This window comes from Pituophis catenifer, unplaced genomic scaffold, assembly GCF_029215685.1.
Source record: "Pituophis catenifer annectens isolate HBS135680 unplaced genomic scaffold, rPitCat1.0.hap2 SCAF_6, whole genome shotgun sequence".
Taxonomy (NCBI): Eukaryota; Metazoa; Chordata; class Lepidosauria; order Squamata; family Colubridae; genus Pituophis; species Pituophis catenifer.
The window spans coordinates 51,229,202-51,245,818 of NW_027256886.1; the positions used below are offsets into that span (position 1 = coordinate 51,229,202).

General features: G+C 34.7%; 1 protein-coding gene across 3 annotated transcripts in view; it reads right to left on the reverse strand.

Annotated features, from left to right (window-relative positions):
- ABLIM1 (actin binding LIM protein 1) overlaps positions 1–16,617 on the reverse strand; it is a 184,279-nt gene that overhangs the window by 107,935 nt on the left and 59,727 nt on the right. For 2 of the 3 annotated variants that reach the window (XM_070946093.1, XM_070946091.1), the window contains exon 1: positions 1,505–1,580. The exons of the other annotated variant lie outside the window; for it this stretch is intronic. In XM_070946093.1, the coding sequence (XP_070802194.1) occupies positions 1,505–1,520 (16 nt within the window). In that variant the 5' untranslated portion in view covers positions 1,521–1,580. Of the gene's footprint in view, positions 1–1,504; positions 1,581–16,617 lie in introns of those variants that run through there. 3 annotated transcript variants of the gene reach the window in all.

The following is a 16,617-nucleotide window of genomic DNA, read 5'->3' on the forward strand; positions in this document are numbered from 1 at the left end:
ATTTACATAATTAATTCTTCCAGAATGTTCAGAAGGAATGGAGTTCCACCTCGGTATCAGAAGCAAAAACGTAAAAAGCAATCTACTCCTTAAATGAAGTTCTAATATGCAATATTAGGATGTGTGTGCTGAATTCTGCACAGATTATACCTAAGTAATTTTCCACGGCAGTATAGCCTTTGTGTGGGACAGAATGTCAGTGGGTGTAGTCTATGGTTCAAGTGTGGTATCTGCAGCTGGAAAAAGCAACTATGGAACATTCAATACTAAAGCAATTTCTAATCATCACTAATTCTTGGCAGTAAGATGAATGTTTCAGCTGCCCTCTTATTTTTCTGATATTAACAAGACTCAAATACCTTACCTCACAGTAAGAACATACGTTTTGCATACAACTGTTTTCTAGATTCACTCCTGCCACCTATTTTCCATCTAGGAACGTTTTTGGGAGAAGTGTTCTGGCCTAAATTTAGAAGTGCCAAAGGGAGTTTTGTAGAAAAGAGTGAGCAAAGACTTTTAGACCGACTATCAGTCAAAATCCCTTACAGCCAAATTTAAATGTTTCCTTAGAACACTACTTCTTGGTGAAGTTGAATAACTAGTTATTCAGGGAAAAAACCTTCTTCGTTGAGTAAGGAACCTTTCTTGACACAATCACAAACTAGACTGAACTAAAGTTGCCAACATTTTACTAGAAGAATTCCAGTACTTCTAAAGCAGGCCTGACAAACTGGAATTCTACAACATCTCCCTCAATAAAAATTCTATGCAGATATATCTCCACTTTATTTCTAATTTTTGCACCAGAACTGCAAAATTAAATTAAATTATTTCACATTGCATGTTACGTTCAAAAATTACACTTGTTGTTTTGTTAATTTAGAATTATATCAAACGCTTCTTTTAGGAGCTCAAACAGCAAACACAGAAGTTCTTCCATTTTCCCGTGCAACAACAACCTTTTAAAGCAGGTTATCATTTCTGGAAACAGACAATATTTTTTTTCTAAAATGGGAAGTGAATTTTTCTTCTATAAATCTATAGACAAATCTAGAAGTCACTAAATTAAAAGAATTTGTTCAGACTAGCATCATCTATTTCAATAGCAGTTCAACATGCAAAAGAACTCTTGAACTGTACTTCATTAGACAGTGAACCCTAAGTGTGTTTAAAATTATTCTTCCCCATTGCTTTTCTAGTAATATTTCAAGTTAGGACACTTTTAAGATAGGCAACTTCTGAACTGAAACTGTACTGCATTTCAACCATTCTTAAAGTCTTCCCTAAACAGATTCCTCACTTTCATAGTAACCTTGGGAGCAGACCTCAGGAGTAGCACTTTTAATTCAAAAAAAAATTGCATGGAAGATATCCTTTAATCATACTACAGATCAAAAACAAATAAGGAATAGACAAAAAGTCACAAACAAATCTGAGTGTCCCCCCCCTTATTTTCCCAAAGTCTTTCAGTCTAAACCTGTAAAGTACATATGAATCAAATTACCTTTTTCTTTTACCATGACAGAAAAAAAGGTCAGCAGCAGCAACGAAAAGGCAGAAGTTCAACGGAAATGTTTTTCAAACATGGACATACAAACATACATACATATGTATGCACACGTTCCTTTTCCAGCAGCAATGATCAAAATAAATGCCCAGAAGGCTGGCTGTTCCACAGAGCTATGTATTATTTCTCCCACCAGATCTGATGTAATCAAAATGCTTGGTGTCGTCTTTCTCTTTTTTAACTCTCACCACTTTGCTTTTCCCTTCTGCGTCTCTTTTATTTGTTCTAACAACACTTCATTCCCAGAGCGTGAACTCTGCCCTCTGAACGGGAGGGAGAGAACCCAGCAACAGCCATTGAGTAAGGAAGGAGAAATTTCACCATCTCTAATCCTTTACCTTCTGTCAAGTTGCAAAAGAGCTGATAAGTTAGGACTCCCTCAAGTGACAGATTTCAGAAATGTCATGGGAACTGCTTCTAGGGACAACAGGGACAGGAGAGATTTATATTAGAGTGAGCAGGCACGTGTTCTTATTGATCTCTCCTGCAGTCAAACTAAGAGAGAAGAAAATCTGTCATAAATACACAAGGCATGTATCTTTTGAATCTTTTGTACCTTTTTTGCTTTCATCAAATACAAAACAGAAAAAAAATACAAAAGGTTATGCAAATAGAATATAACTAAAAGAAAACAAAAAAAAGTATACAGGCATACTCATGGATACATATATGAAAATAAAAGTTCTATATAAGCATTTCAATTAATGTTAGCATCTTTCACTGTAATCTTTCACAGCTAATGCATGTCAATAAGTGATTCTTTGGTAAATTATTAAAAACCTCAACTCTGTAGATCACTGAGTAGTTGAGGCTGTATATTAATCCTCCCGATGCTGAAGAGTACAGCTCCAAGTAAGGTACAAACAATCTTCTTTGTCCAAATACTGTACTGTATCAATTTCAATACAATGGGAATATAGTTCAAGATAGTCTTCTTAAAGCATCTGTATCTTTATTCATTGCTTTAAGAATGGTTAATTTAAGGAAAGCAACTCTGGTGATAAAGGACTTTCAAAGAATGTACGGGGAACTCTCATGGTATTCACAGCATTTTCCCCAAAAGCTTGAATTCTGGCACTACATCATCTGGTAAGTGATCATAGCCATTTGTTTGATAGAGGGACAGATGGCTGGTATATTTCAGAAAGCTGAGAATGTACAATCATTGTTAAATTTTATTTGCTGCAAATATTTTCAAGATTGTTGTATTTCTTTTGAAAAAAAATACTACTAGGTATGACAAAGATAAAACCATCTGGGCTTTCTTCTTTCTTTAGTCATCTAATTATGCAATTGACAAAGATGAGTCAGGAGGGAAACATGCATAAAAAAATGTTGGTATTATTTCTTAACCAGTAGTTCAGCTTCTACAGTCACTCATGGTTAAGTAGCAGAATCACAGCCCCAAAGAACTGACATTCCAATTCTTGTGGCTGATTAAATTACTAAAAATAGTTCTAGGGCCTCACAGCATGATAATAGAATGAACTGTTGTGCACTTAGAATACTGACCTGCCTTAGATATAGCAATAAACAACAGCTAATTTATTATTTATTCTATTTAAAGTATTTATATGCTGCCCACCCATAAATACAAATAAAACAAAGTACATTGGAAAAATGAATCCTGGAATACTATTAAAATAATGTTATAAAACAAGAATCATTCAAAATATTAAAGCAATTAAAATTAAGACAATTAAAAGGCATCAATAGACAAATAAGTTTTGAGTCCCATCTTAGCTTATAATAAGGAAGAAGCTTGCTTTAATTCTGATATCTTGTTCCATAACATTGGCTCAAATAAAGAGAAAACTGGATGTGGTGGAATATAAATGTAATGGGACCGTGAAAAGGTGCCCTTTGGTGATATAACAATGTGAAGTAGAATATACAAAAGTAGAAGACCTGCAACTTACCTGATCCTAAGCTAAGATACTGCATATCAATGTTTACACTTTGATATTAAATGTAACAGACAATCAACAGAGCTAATCCAGAATAAGAATAATCCATACAGTGATTTTTCAGAAGGCGTCACTTATCTTATTACCTTGCTACTTGTATCTTCAGGAGCCACCACTGAAGAGGGCATGATAATAATCCAACTGAGGTACTTGTGTAGGAATCACCTAAGCTAGGACCTTCTCCTCCAAAAGAAGGGCACAGCTGGTTTGTTAGCTGAAGCCAATAAAGGTTCCCTTTATACCCAACTTTCTACCATCAATGCTGCATCCTGGACCCCCAAAGGGCAAAAGCTTTGGGCTAGCCATTATTTTCTTGTCTCTTTAGCAATGGTTTTAGATTTTTGCTTTCAATTTAAATTGAAAGGTTTAATGTTGAACCCCATCAATTGTGGGTTAATCTTAACTATGATTAGGTATCTTATATAAAGTTAGATCATATTAACTAGCTGCAGTTTTCTTAGTTCAATTATAGCACTGAACATTCAATGATTCTTAATTGAAATAAAGGCTTCTAATTTGTGCTAAGCATTCTATAAGGAATACATAATAAATAACCATAGTTTACTATTACATACAAATAGGGCCACTGTTATTTGCCATTTGTATTCTGAGATATGAAAGAGGTCTATTACTTAGGTGTTAACATACTTTCCAAAATTACCATTGTATTCCCTTCTATATCCCACCTCCTATTCTTGTACATTAAAAAAACCAGCCTTGATTGCAATGTTCTTATTTGAAACGTTTCCCTCAGTAGAAATTATTTCCATTCCAAAAGTTTCTGACGTGTAACAGCAACTGCTGGAGATTGGGACATTAGGTCATCACATGGCCATGACCCTTTTTCACATGTGATCAGGATTAACACTGTTGTGTTTCATCTCATTTTCCTGTTTAAGCCATTCTCTATAGCAGCCAGCTGGAGAGATGAGCAAATGAAACTGTACTATCCACCTAACATGCAAATGAAAAAAGATTTATTAGACTTGTGACATTAAGTTTCAAGAAAGAATCCCTTAGTACAGGGGTGTCAAACTTGATTTCATTGAGGGCCACCTCAGAGTTATGTTTGACCTTGGGGGATCAGAGTGGGCATGGCTAGGGTGGGCGTGGCCAGCTTGACGTAACTCGGGTTAATGACCCCTGTGGTTGCTCAAGTGCTCTCCCAGCAAAAACGGGCTCCCAAGCTCTGTTTTCGGCTGAAAGGCCTCCTGCAACCCTCTGCCAGTGAAAATGGAGCTTGGGAGGGCCGCACGTAGCCCTCCTGAGATCTGTTTTCACTAGCAAAGGCCCCGTGGGCTGGTTCTTCACTGTTTCCAGGGCAGCCCCATGGGCCAGATCTAAGCACCTGTGGGTGGATCCGGGGCCCGGGCCTTGAGTTTGACATCCCTGCCTTAATACATGATAAAAGCACTGCAGAATGATAGCTTAAATAAAACTGATGGGAAAAGTCCAAAATTAGATGTATGTGTGCATGGAAAATCCAGTTGCCGGGGACCTGAGCTGTACTGCCAGGGTACAGTATCTTGTTCTCTAATACCAATGCATGTGATCCCTAAGCCATTTTTAAGAATAGTAAGAAACAAGACTCCTTCCATATTTGTGTTTTACAAAAGAAAAGAAAGTCAGGATCTGTCAATGGATATTCTTAATTGTCCAGGTTGTCCCAAAGGTGCTTTTCCAAAGGCAACTTGACTTTCTTGGTTTTTTCCTTGAAAATGTTTAGTTTTTCGTACAAGAAATTTCTTCAGTTGTGACTGAATAGTGGAGAATATAAGCATTTATATTCTTGTCAGGATCTGCTGAATCCCATTAATTATGACTTCTATTTATGAGCATTCCAATATTTTGTATATAGGACTTTTTCTGTTTGGATATAGCGGCTTTTGATTCATTTGTAAGGAGAAGCATATTGTGATTTTTGTAAGGAACATCAGTGCCCGATTAAAACATGAATGCTTATATATCTTCAATTTTATGATCTATTTCAGAAAAAGAACAACTTTAACTGGAGCTTAACAGTTGGTATTTTTACAGACTTGCTAAGGTATTTTTGTTCTTATCAATACAGAAGTGGTTTTATTAGAATGTTTTCTTTTTCTAGAATGTTTTTCAGCTGCCCTTTCTGTCCTGCAAACCCTGGTGGTAAAGTTCCCCTATCCAAGGACTTATGAGACCCAAACTTGCTTGGCTCCTGAGCTTCTACTGAACCCTACATCAATCATCTCTAGCTCTGTTTCTCAACTTTAAACTGATTCACAGAATTATGGCTGGAGAATTCAGAGAACGGAGTCCACCAAGATTAAAATTGAGAAACTCTGGTTTACAGCATTCCCAAGTGAATTGTTCCATTTTCTATTTAGTTCCATTTCCCATAGTTCCATTTCCTATTTAGACAACTAGTGAAATACCTTGTCTACAAGTATAATATGGCAATGATGTAACAAAAGCTGAAGTACATCCTTATTCCTTTTGCTGTCTGTTGTCACATCAATTCTAAGTAGATTCAGTTTCAAATGTATTTTAAGAGAGGTGGGGGAAAGTTGAAACAGATTGTAGAATTAATTATGGGCCACTGACTTTTTGAAAGAAGCAAGAAAAAGACATGCAACTAATCTATACAGTATTTGACAGATGATTTGTCTTTGAACTGGAAGTCTGAGATGATTAAGGAGACTGGCTGAAATACTGGCAGTTTATAAGTTTTAATCATCGAAAAAGGAAATCTGACATACTGAGTAACATGCTACACTTAGCAGTGATATGTTTAATTTGACCTCACTCCAATCACAGAGGAAGTATTTACTTCTGGTCATCTTCTCTTCAGAGAATGGGAGTCTTCTTGTAACTATTACTGTAAAACTTTGGCCCACCAACAGTCTCACAATAGTTGCTGAACTATATGGTGAAGTATATTCTTTCAATGATGGAAGTACATAAAAAATAGGGGGGGGGGAATCAATATTGTCCACATTTTAAAAAATGTTTTCAGTACATTGATGGTAGCATGGTCTGTTGGCACATATATAAATTTCAGGACAGTCCATATATTGTAGGATTGAGTCTACATTTAGGTTCACTATATATTACGTCATCATAAAAGACTACTTCTTTGCATTGTGGTTCACAGCTCAAACTTGCCAAAATGATGAAATAAAAGGGCTGTCATTGAAAGACAATGGATATTATTTTCTTTGTTTCAGAGATAGTTTGTATGTCTTACAACTAGTTTGAAGAAGATAGCAAATCCATTTATCTATCATACACTTACTCATAAGTACATTATTTGAACCTTTATTGCATTTGCTTTTTTCCCCCACAGAAGACAAACTCCAGGGTAGTTACTTTATGAGAGCTGATAATATCAGAGATATTATCAGAAGAGATCAGAGCTCTGAGCTCTGGAGCTAAGAATTGCATCCATAGCTGAGCTTGAGTTGAGAAAAACTGAAGGAACGTCACCAAGGAGGCAGACCTTCAGAAGTTTCAACTCAGCACATAGAGCTAGAGCATAGAACAACCCAGCCTGGCACCTCCCATTTCTACACTATGGAGAATGCCTACTGATCAAACTAAAATATGCACCTTTTACTTTTGGGCTGTGTATTTAAAACCAGGCTCTTTCAAATCTTGCATCTTTCCGAATGCTATGTGCTACTGGGATGACAGACCTGGAGGCTTTCTTGAACTGTCATGTCTTCCACGTTATGGAGGCTGATCCCCAAGCTGGGAGAGATGGCAGATCAAAGAGGAAGGTACTCAAAGAATTGACAGGCTTTAAGGAGATTGTATAATGCAGTTAAGAGAAAGACTCCCACCGTATCTTAGAACGCCCTAACTCACAGGTATCAAACTCGCGGTGTCACATTGCTGTATTGTGACATTTCATGGTTTTTCCTTTCGTGGAGGTGGGGTGGATACATGTGACGCATCCGGCCTGCAGGCTGCCAGTTTGATAACTGCCCTAAGTGATAACAGTGCAGCTGTACTCCATGCAATTATTCTTTCTGCACTATCAACTGTAACTTAACTTGCACATTGGAAAGTTGCACATTGTGGCTGGGGATAGATTTCTAAGCAATGTGTAACCCACAGCAAGCCTGTAATGTTATTTTATACATGGATTTAGCATTCCTTATGAAGAGTGCTAAACCTGTGTTTAAAAATAGCCCACCTAACCTGCTGCTTGGCACAGCCCTCATAACCTGCCTGTCAGCAAAAGCTCCAAGTCAAATTGACATGGAAATCTAGAAGTACAAGGGGAAAGCCCGTTTGAAAAATACAAACTCTCTCACTGCCCAAAGCTAATGTCTCTGGAGGATATGCCATAGATCACAGTGGAAGTGACATGCTGTAGATAAGATAAAAACATGATGAAGGAACAGAAGGAAAAAAGAAAAAGATTGCCTGGAATGTCTATGTGTTGGTTGGATGCAAGTGAGAGAAAGCTTTCTAACCATGGAAGTGAGTTTTCAGGAACAGGAAAGTACAGGTAGTCCTCGACTTATGACCACAATTGAGCCCAAAATTTCTATTGTTAAGTGAGACATTTGTTAAGTGAATTTTGCCTCATTTGATAACCTTCCTTGCCACAGTTGTTAAGTGAATCACTGCAGTTGATAAGTTAGTAACCTTGTTTTTAATGGAATCTACCTTCCCCATTGATTTTGCTTGTCAGAAGGTTTCAAAAGGTGATCACATGACCTTGAGACATAGCAACGGTCATAAGTATGAACCAATTGCTAAGAATGTGAATTTTGATGACATGATCATGGCGATACTTCAAAGATCATAACTGTGAAAAACGGTCATAAGTCACTTTTTCATTGCCGTTGTAACTTTGAACGGTCAGCAAATGAACTGTTGTAAGTCAAGGACTATCTGTAGTCTGTTGGTGGCACTAAGGAACTTCTAATTTACAAAACAAACTGCAAAGTTCTGAATTAAAAATGTAATGATTATGTCAAAAATGTTGCCTTTTGTAAAGGAATGTAGAGCTGATAAGGAAGGAATGAGTGATCTCTTAAAGAAATCTTCTGAAAAGATTACTTGGTCTTGAAAACGAGGAACATGCAAAAATGAAATTCAAAACCAAACGGGGTTCCCCTGCAGCCAGAACCCCATGTTCATAAGAGACTCATTGAAAAGAATGGCACAAAAGTTAAGCAGTAATAAGTTAAATCCTATTAATTTTTTGGGGAAAGCTCTATGTTAATGTTTTAGTTCAATTAGTTGCAAATCAAACATAATATATTAGGACAGAATTTCTTAAAATTAGCTTAACACGTCTGCAAACTGTTATGGTTAACATCTGTGCTGTTGTGAAATCTTCAAAACAACTGAGAAATTGAAAGAGAAAGAGTCAGCTGTAGAATCTAAGAGAAGCAGTTGGTCACTTCACCTCATCATTCTTTTCTCCTATAGAACTTTTGTAAAAAGTTACAAAACAAAAGGAAAGAATATGGAAGGAAGGGAAAAGGATCTTATGGAACTTGTGAAGAATAAATAAGACAGCAGAAGTAGCCATTTTACTGAGCAAAGGCATTTTTAAGGCTAGCAACAATAGGGAACTGTATTATGATCTGCATAAGCTGTTAGTATTTTTAACCAAAACAAACTAGTTTATAAACCAATTTATTAAAAGTGTAATCCTATATACATTTGCCTAACAATGAATTACACGAATATATTTTGTATTGTATTTACTATTGTTAAACTGAAGATATTTTAGGTTTATTTTTCTGAACACTGCCATGTAACTATCAGTTTAGAAACCGAAAAGAAAAGCAAGTTAAAGAAAAGCAAGGCAAATTGGATATTAAAAGACAAATTGCCAAGAGAAGAAACGAGAATCCAAAAGCATCAAAGACAAAAATATGAGGAAGAAGTTTTTAATAAAAAGGTCAAAGAGCTGTTGGAAGAAGCAATATTACAACATTTGTAAATATATCAAAGATGGAAACAGGACCAAGCAAAAAGTGTTCCAAACTCTAATTGGTATGTTAAAATTTGGTAATAGGCAGATATACTGTAACTAGTTTGAAGAAGATCAAACAGAAATGGAAGGTACATACTGTATAATTCTATACAGTAGAAACATCAACATCCAAACTACATCACAAGATAGAATAGAATAGAATAGAATAGAATAGAATAGAATAGAATAGAATAGAATAGAATAGAATAGAATAGAATAGAATTCTTTATTGGCCAAGTGTGATTGGACACACGAGGAATTTGTCTTGGTGCATACTTTCTCGAAGAACATAAAAGAAAAGATGCATTCATCAAGAATCATAAGGTACAACACTTACAACACTTAATGATAGTCATAGGGAACAAATAAGCAATCAAATCACATTAGGAAACAGTTAATATAAATCTTAAGGATACCAGCAACAAGGTTACAGTCATACAGTCATAAGTGGGAGGAAATGGGTGATAGGAACAATGAGAAGATTAATAGTAATGCAGACTTAGTAACTAGTTTGACAGTGTTGAGGGAATTATTTGTTTAGCAGAGGGATGGCGTTTGGGAAAAAACTGTTCTTGTGTCTAGTTGTTCTGGTGTGCAGTGCTCTATTGCGTTGTTTTGAGGGTAGGATATTCCCTATTCAGAAGAATCTGTCATACTAGAAGTTAAATCAATACTTCAACATTAACAATTACAAGAACTGATGAAATATCTACAAAAATAAGGGGAGAAAGGAGGCTGAAGGAGACATTATTGCTGGTGCACACTAGATAATTGATAAAGTTGAAGAACATTCAATACTCAAAAAAGTCAATATGTGCTTCATCTGTTATAGAAAGGGCTTTGATTGTATCAATCATGTCAAGCTATGGAAAGTGTTTAGAAAAATCATATTCCAAGAATATCTCATTGTACTCATGACAAACCTATACACAGGTCAGGTCATAACATGGCAAAACGAAATGGCTCCAGGCTATCATATGAATGCACACTCTCTATTTATTTGGCCTATATGCTGAGTTTGTGTTGAATGATGCTGAATTGGAATATGATTTTTAAACTACTCTGATAGCTGAAAGTACAAGTTACCTGAAAGCTCTTGTCCCAACAGCCAAGGAGAACAATGAAAAAATGGGATTGGATTAAATGTAAAGGCCCAATGTTTTACAACAAACCAGACTTAGAACTGATAATGAAGCTATTGAATTGGTGGATAAATTCTTCCTTTTAGTAATATTTATCAACTACTGTTAGCAATCAAGAAATATGATGTAGATTAGTATTTTGTAGAGTAGAATATATTGGAAAAGATATTCTGATGCTGAAATAAATTTATAACCACAAAGATCAGAATCATGCATGCAATATTTTTCTCTCTGAGACTTTATAGAAGCAAAAGTGGCATTTCGAAGAAACAGAACAAAAAACTATTAATGACTTTGATATTAGAAAAGACTTCTGAGAATACCATAGATAACCAATAAAACAAAAAAGGAGGATCATTAAACATATCAACACAGATTTTTCACTTGACGCACAAATAAGCAGGCTGATTATTATACTTCAGACATTATTTAAAGACCTAACTCTTTGAAGAATGCTGGAAAAAGTGAAAGAAAAATGAAGAGGATAACCAGGAGCAAGGTAGATGAATTACAGACAAAAAAAGGTGCATAACTGGAAGACCTGATCAGGTTGGGGACAGATTATTACGGAGAAATTCTATCCATCTGGTTGCTAAGAGTCAACCCAAATTTGATGGCAAATGATGGAACAAGTATGAAATCAATGCAGACTAATTTAGGATTACTGTTGATAAGTATTTTGCATGTAAATTGAGGACAGTGAAAAATGATTAAATGGGATTTTATTTATGCATTCGCCACCAATTTTCTTTGTATTCAACAGGTGTTTTTATCCTTTTCAATTCCTGTTTTACCATTTGGAAAACAGAGATAATGACTACTATTATAAAACACTTTAATCTTTTACAATGACAGAGATGAGCAATTTCAATGCAAGAACTGTTCACCCCACCGCCTCCTTTATCTTGATACTGGCAGATATTACATCAATTCAAATGACGAAAAAGTGAATAAATCTGCTGCTCTAGAACAACATGCACACACAAGTATAAAAATACTAACTAAAGCTTGAGGACTCCCGAAACAGTTAATGGTTGACAACTAGAACTAAAGATATATAACACAATCTTGCTTGCAATATGATTATTATATTGAAATGTATTACACTTTTTTGTTGAACATAATTCTCATACTCTCCAAATCTTTGGGAATATAGGAAGTCCTTTTCATAATATAAAATATTTAGACTAGCCATCCCCAACAGAATTTTTCAGACATGCTAAGATAAAGATGTCAGAACTATCCACCATATAAAGAGAATACCAGTTTGGCAAAGGCTAGTTTGGATGTTCTATTCATTCCACCCCTTCTGTCAATAATTTGTGCTCATTCACACTCTTAACTGGTTAGCAAATTACTGATGTACCCCAAATATAAAATAGAATTTTGTCCTCTCACTTACCTGAACTTTCCAATTGTTCAAACAACCATTCATACAAATAGTAGCCCTCTGGTTTCAAGTATGGCAATTGCTTCTTTGTTTTTTTTGCCTCAGTAATATCCCACTCCTCTATAAGACACATGTTTTGGATAGAGTTTTTGTGTTTCATCTGCTTAGACACCAATTTCCTTTTTTTCCCTGTTCCGCAGAGCTTCCCAAAGCTCTTTAAAATGGGAAAAGATAGCATGTCTATGGCACCTATATAAAGTGATGAGCAAGGAAAGTTAACCTTAGTGAGATAGAGAGAAATCATATGAACTTTTCCAGCTATCCATCTATCATGTTATACTCATACATCACTTCTTCTCTTCCTCAACCATAAAGTAGATTAAGGAAGAAGTATTTTTAGCACTGATCTTTGGAAGATTATGAGAAGCACACTGAATAAAGCGATAACTACAAACACTATTAAAACCACCTATGATATGCTATACTATTTATAAATGCAAAGTAAAAGCTATGACTTATCGTGCAATCATTAGTATCTTCAGAAAAATACTGAACATAATTAAGAATTAGTTTTGGAAACAAAGTTTAATAAAGATGCAATAATCTTATTAGGAAAGAAAGAATATAAGTGTGCATATTTACATGTGCATTGTTTACCCTAACCCAGGGTGGATTTGATTTAAATCAAACTGATTTAAATCACGATTTAAATCATTAGTCAGTAAGGCTTGATTTAAATCATAGTTTTCTACATAAAGACTAATTCTTGCTGGTATTACTTTAATATGCAAGTAGATGAAGATTTTTCGAATAACAACTTTTCATATTAGTTTTTCTATCCCCAGTTTAATTGGTTAATCATTCATATTTGGACAACTTTTCTGTAGTACTTAGGAAGGAGAAAAATAATCATTACCTTAATAATAACAATTTAAATAGACTTATTCAACTGAAACAATAACATTAAAGCATATGGTATTTGCTTAAACAAACATCCATGTTTGTTAACTAATTTGGCTAAACAATATATATATATTTTAAGAAACTTAGACTGTCAGCCCAGCCTACACATGAAAAACTTAAATACTGTCCTCTGTAGCTCACTCGTCATCTTCATCTTCTTCTTTGTTCATAATCTGCAAAAGTAAACCAAGCATCTGTGATAATATCTTGTAGGCAGAGAAACTGCCCAATAATCTTACAAAAACCTCTGGAAGAGCATGACATTGTGAATGGATTAATGGAATTTATTTACCAAAAAAATTAAACATATACAGCCTTATTCTACATAATTAAAAAACTAATCTTTATTCATGATGGAATAACGTTTGGATGGTAATATATTTTCCTCAAAAAGCATTTTATTTAAAAAAATCCGATTTAAATAAAAAAAATCCGATTTAAATCAAAAAAATCTGATTTTTTTTTATTTTTTTAAAAAAATCATTGATTTTTATCCACCCGGCCCTAACCTACTTTAATCCTTACTTTGTTGTTGTTTGCAGAAATAGATATATAAAGATGATGAGCCTCTAAGTTTCATTTATTGCTATAACATATCAAACAATTTCTGTCCAGTATGACTGGTTCATGAAATGCATTTAAGAAGAATCAGATTCAAACCTATGACTGCTCATGTGCTCCATCTGTGGCAATCATTCAAACTGCTTTTAAATTGACTAAGGCCATTATATCTGGACTGCAAAAATCTTATTTATAGTTGGCAGAAAAGAAACACAGGGGAAAAAAAACCTCTTTGATGTCATTAAGTTACATGAGGAATTATTTAATCAAAACATAAGGGCACTCATATGATGAAATATATACTGCTGCATCATGTAATAACATAATTCTAATTTCAACCACATGTATCACGGATTAACCACCTGTTTCACTTACTTATACTCCAAACGGAAATAATATAAATTGCATAGGGTAAACAGTTTCCTTTCAAAATACTTAAGTATGTTTACTAGGAACGGTAGCATACTTTATATATTGATTTAGATATACAGGTAGTCCTTGACTTACAACCATAATTGTGCCCAAAATTTCAATTACTAAATAAGACAATTGTTAATTGAACTTTACAACCTTTCTTGTCACAATTGTTAAGTGAATCACTGAAGTAGAGTATTCAGTGAAACATTGAAGTTAGTAACATGATTGTTAAATGAATCTGGCTTCGCCATTGACTTTGCTTGCCAGAAAGTCGCAAAAAGGGATCACATGGCCCTGGAACACTGCAACTGTCACAGGGGTGGGTTCTAAATTTTTTTTACTACCAATTCTGTGGGCGTGGCTTATTTTGTGGGTGTGGTTTGATGGTCATGTGACAATTCCTTAGGATTTATCAGAGATACTGGTCTACCAGGCTTTTAACTGCTTGCAGAGCTGTACCAATCTACTCATTTGTTTTTGGAGGCACCGATCTACCCATTTGTTTTTGGAGGCACTGGTCTCCAAACTGATCAGCTGTAGGGCAGCCCTTTGAAACCCTGCGGCAAGAGTTTAAACAGTTTTTTTTCCTTCTAGCCGATCAGCTGGGACTCGGGAGGCAGCGAATAGATTGGGGGCAGGGCCAAATAAAATGTAAGAATAATATAAAGAATATATATATAGCCACAGTGTCTGTCAGCTGATCTTGATATCATTTCAAACTAGGTTATATCCTGACCAGGATATAAGGCTAATTCCATTAACTCATTTGCTACTTTTAATGGTTTATAACAAGTGTTCCTCAAATTTTCTGCACTTGTGAACCACTAAATAAAAGTTCAGAAAATGTGGGAAACAATTAAACCAAACACCCATTTCTTTACATTTTCAATTACGAGCCTATTGGGAATTTCAATATTTTGATGAAGAACAATGGCTACAGCTGTTTTGTGAATAAATTCCTGTTTAAGGGCTATTTAAAACCAGACCTCATGTTTAAAAAGTCTTTTTAAAATTCAATATTTGTTTACCATTTTACTTTTTAAATTTGAAATGCCATAAAGAAACAACTTTTAGTGTAAATATTCTGGTCAAGAAATGTTTACATTTCTTCTAAGAAATCTCTGAAAATGAAAAGCCACAGTTGAAAGACCTTTGAGCCCTCTAAAATCCTATTCTTAGATGTTCGTTGTTATATTTTTGACTATATGCACCTTCCTTTGGAGTTCTTATGTGAATCAGAATAGTAACATGTGAGCTCTTTATTTATTTATTTATATTCCATCTATATTATTTGAATAAATAACTCAAGACAGTGAACATATATAGTTACCTGCGCTGAAGTGAGCGGTATACAAGTTTGATAAATAAATACATAAAACTCTTTCCTCCTCCTATTTTCCTCACAACAAAAACCCTGTGAGGTGGTTTGGCCCAAGATAGACTGAGTGGCTGAAACTCACATAATGCTTTCAGGCTCACAATCTCCTGGGTTCTAACTTGGTGTCCTAACCACTAAACCAATCTGGCTCTCAAATAGTAACTGTATCTAAGTAATGCCAGTTTTCTAAATTTTATCACTCTGTTATTTGGACTATTACTTGTACACTCTAGTAAACCAATTATCAGCCCCCAATCCATATCATGAACATTGACTGACAATGAATCCAGGAGGTGGGGGCTGTGGTAGTATGCAAGCTCTGGCCTGGCCAACTGACTGGCAGTGCATCTGGAGGAGCTGCCATGGCCCCAATGGATCTAAAGGGCTATATAATCGTTTCTAAAGAGCTATATAATTATTGACATTACAGATTTTTCTATGAAATATGGGTAATCAGGAGTATGGAATTCTGGAGATTTGAATTTTATGGAACCTTTTCTAGAGCAATTGCCATCTTAAAAAATATCCTACATATGGCTATTTAGAAGTGTAAAGTGTAAATCTACAGGAAAATATATTTAAGATGACAGCCTTACACTTATTTAAAGCAGAAGTATTACTGCTCATTGTGTGAATAAGCTGTCTTCATTGCTTCAGTCATAAAAACACAAACACTAGATTTCTCTTTCTCAATATCACTCTTGTTTAGTGCTACATACAAAAGATAAAATTTAACTGAGACTAATAAAGATAGTACAACAGAAAAAGATAGGCAGCTTAATTTTAAAAGCATTTCATTTTATCCAAAATCCATTTACATAGAATAAATGGAATAAAACGAATACAAATCTTGCTATTTGGTGTGTTTTTTTAAGATAAAAATGCCAATTTTTGTAGAAGCAAAATATTTTATTCAAACATTCCTTCCTTATGAATTAGGCTGTAATAACAATAACAAACTTCAACTATTATTCCAAGAAGCAGAATAGGAGATGATTTACATAATTTCTATTAGGTCTAAAAAGTGATAAAAGAATAATGACATCAATGTTGAGTCATTCCATGAAATATAAAATAATTTAAATTGATTTAGACTTAAAGAATGTTTATTCCACAATGTTGGCATTAGTGTTGCAATTTACATTTTCATTCCATGTGGCTTATTCTCAGCAAAGTATAGTAAGGAATGTAACAAAAACCATAACACTATAGATGCATTAAATTTTAAAGATGAAAGTCTAAGGCTGTCATCTTA